This window comes from Physeter macrocephalus, unplaced genomic scaffold (assembly GCF_002837175.3).
Source record: "Physeter macrocephalus isolate SW-GA unplaced genomic scaffold, ASM283717v5 random_1550, whole genome shotgun sequence".
Lineage (NCBI taxonomy): Eukaryota > Metazoa > Chordata > Mammalia > Artiodactyla > Physeteridae > Physeter > Physeter macrocephalus.
Window position 1 is genome coordinate 1 of NW_021147038.1, and position 3223 is coordinate 3223.

At 49.6% G+C, this 3223-nt stretch overlaps 1 protein-coding gene across 2 annotated transcripts in view; it reads right to left on the reverse strand.

Moving 5' to 3' along the window:
- Positions 1 to 890: 890 nt before the first annotated feature.
- The window catches only part of STX5 (syntaxin 5), a 7542-nt gene continuing 5209 nt past the window's right edge, over positions 891 to 3223 (reverse strand). The window contains exons 6-10 of one of the 2 annotated variants that reach the window (XM_028487327.2): positions 2596 to 2712; positions 2461 to 2517; positions 2204 to 2285; positions 1627 to 1733; positions 891 to 1517 (exon numbers count right to left, since the gene is read on the reverse strand). In XM_028487327.2, the coding sequence (XP_028343128.1) occupies positions 1392 to 1517; positions 1627 to 1733; positions 2204 to 2285; positions 2461 to 2517; positions 2596 to 2712 (489 nt within the window). In that variant the 3' untranslated portion in view covers positions 891 to 1391. The remainder of the gene's footprint in view (positions 1518 to 1626; positions 1734 to 2203; positions 2286 to 2460; positions 2518 to 2595; positions 2713 to 3223) is intronic. The other variant, XM_028487326.2, reaches the window with a different exon arrangement.

The following is a 3223-nucleotide window of genomic DNA, read 5'->3' on the forward strand; positions in this document are numbered from 1 at the left end:
TTCTCCATATATCCACATGGCAAACTCCCTTACCTTACCCCTTCTTGGATAGACGCCATCTTCTTAATAGGGCCTCTCTTAATAACCATCCTATTTAAAATTACAACTTGCTCCTCCAAACCTAGAACTCCTGATTAGTTTACCCTACTCTACTTTTATTTATGGATTTATCACTGGGCAAAAATATATACTGGACCATTTACTTATTATGTATATTTTAACTTATCTGTCTCCCCTACTACAATGTATATTCCACAGGGGGAGGGTTCTTTGTCTCTTTCATCCTTGACTGTATCTCCATAACTGACTGAATGAACGCTAAGTGCCAAAGAGGAGCAGATAAAATGCCTCGTGCAGTAGCAGGGGGCACCAGGGGAGCAGAGAGGCCTTCCCGTGTGTGGGCTCTGCCTACCTCCCTCCAGTCTTATCCTGTACCTTTCTCTTCCTGTTCACTGCTTTCCAGTTGCACTGGCCTTCTTGATTCTTTTTTTTTTTATTTTTAAAAAAATTAATTTATTTATTTGGTTGCATTGGATCTTCCTTGCTGCACGCAGGCTTTCTCTAGTTGCATCGAGTGGGGGCTATTCTTCGCTGCAGTGCGCAGGATTCTCATTGCAGTGGTTTCTCTTATTGTGGAGCTCGGGCTTTAGGCGCGCGGGCTTCAGTAGCTGTGGCACGTGGGCTCAGTAGTTGTGGCTCGCGGGCTCTAGAGCGCAGGCTCAGTAGTTGTGGTGCATGTGCTTAGTTGCTCCGTGGCCTGTGGGATCTTCCTGGACCAGGGATCGAACCCATGTCCCCTGCATTGGCAGGCGGATTCTTAACCACTGTGCCACCAGGGAGGTCCCTTGATTCTTTAATACAGCAAGACTGTCCCATCGTAGGGCCTTTGCTCTAGCTGTCCGCACGGCCTAGACAACTCTTACCCTCTCCTTTGCATGGTTGGATCCCTCTTGTAGTTCATGTCTCTGCTTAAATATCAAGTCTTCCCTGCCACCCAATCTCATATACCTCCTCCATCACTTTCTGAACACCTCATCCTACTTTAATTCTCAGTATAGCCCTTATCAGTACCTGAAAATTTCTTCTCAATTCTTTTTAACAGCTGTCCTCACCCACACTATTAAATTCCATACTACAAAGTAAGCTCCACAAAATAGACTTAACTGTGCTATTCATCACCGTATCCCCAGCACCTAGGACAGTGCTTGACAAGGAACAGGTGCTCAGTTAACACTTGTTGAGGGGATGGAGGCAGGTGAACTTGACCCTATGGGTGGACAGGATTCACTCTTCTCTTCCAAAGGGCATCAAGCTGTCCCTGGGGACCTTTAGGATGCCAATCCACAGGGAAGAGAAGGCTCCTGTTTTTGAAGTTAAGGAGAGAAAGAATCTCACCTCTGAATGGTTTCTTCCTGTTCCTTAACCATGTGTGCCAACTGCTGGAAGATGGAGCCCAGCTCAACAATTGTGGACTCAATATTCTGCATGGTGTCTGCCCGGCTCTGGATGTAGGAATCCTTCAGAGGAGAGACAGCATACATGAGCACTGGGAGCTTCTGCAGGGTAGGGCCTGCCTCTTTAGGACCCTCCACTTTGCCATTCCACCCATGGCACATGCGTGGATACCTGCTCATCAATGAGCTGCAGCTGCTGGCTGGTCCTAGAGTCCATCATGTCAATGGCCACGTCCCCAGAGGCTCGAGACTCCGCCCCCAAAACCACAGGACCGCCCCCTGGGGGAAGAAAGAAGACATGGCACTTCTTAGTGGTTAAAAGGTTCAAAGCCCATATGCTCTGGATTTGAATCCCAGCTCCGGCACTTACTAGCCTTGTGACCCTGGACAAGTCATTTAACCTCTCTGAGCCTTAGTTTCCTCACCTGTAAAATGGGGTATAATAATAGTTGCTATCTCAAAAGGTGGTTGTGAAAATTATATGACAAAATGGGAATACAACGAGAAAGTGCAAAAAAATTAGAAACTGTCATTCTTCTGAACATGATTGAATTCACCCCCAACACTGAGAATGCTGGAGACTAGGTGTGGATCATAAATCCCAGCAATCAGGTCTGACCTCTGAGAGACAAAGCCTAGCAACCTCCTTGGCCCTCCATTCTCCTACCCAACCCCTGCCTTTGGAAGATAACAGAACCGGAGTAACTAAGCCTTATCCCTCAGGGCTCCCTGTATTGCCTGTGACTTACCTAGGTGGTTGGGGGCAAGGGGCAGGGCTGACACGGGTGCCCGGGAGAACTGCTCCCGCCGGCTCCTCTGCTGCTTCAGGTTCTAGGGTTGGGGAAGAAATGCAAAGGTCCTGAGGCCGCTGGAAAGCGGACACATTAAAGAGATTCCTCCTGGTGCCCGTGACCCTGTTGCCCTTGCCCTTCCACTTGTCCCCTTCCCACTTCCCTCTGGGGCCCTCACCCCTGCTTCCTATCCCTCCTACACAGATTCTTCTCACCTCTGTCCTCACTTCTAAAACTGATTTGAAGTCATTGGACATGGAGGCCAGTTTTGACTGAAAGAAAAGGAGAGAGAGTCAGCCAGAGAAGACAATGCCTTCCTCCCTTCTGCCTCTCCCTCTCCCGGGTCCCACCTGCAGGGAGACCACGATGGTGTTGGAATGGGTTTGCAGGTGCCGGCCGCTCTGGCTGCCCTTGGCTCTCACGAAATCTTGAAGCTGGGCGATTTGTTTGTTAAGGCTATTGATGTCCTGGTGAAAGAGCCAACAGAAAAACTGAGTATCAACCATGGGGTCCTCAGCCGGCATCTCTCCCACATGGACATCTCTGGCAGGGATGGCAGGGTGGACATTACTAGCAAGGGTGATGGTATCTTGGCAGACCAGAAGGGCCTGCTGGGATAGTCCAAGCTCTGGAGTTTGCTCAGGCTCAGTGCCTGCGGGGTAGAGCCAGAAAGAGGTGAAATATGGCCCCGTCCATTCGTAAAGACCTGAAGTGTTTACTCCCTCCATCCTGCTGTCCTACCCCCACTGTGAGGCCATGCTCATGGCCACAGAACCCTTCAAAAGGCCAAAATCTCAGACCCAGAGCATGCTGAGCAACAAAGCATCTGTGCTGTACTCAGGAGACAGGAAAAGTCAAAGGCACCACGGCTTCCCAGAAGCATCAACGAAATGCTTTTTTTTTTTTTTTTTTTTTGTGGTACGCGGGCCTCTCTCTGTTGTGGCCTCTCCCGTTGCGGAGCACAGGCTCCAGACGCGC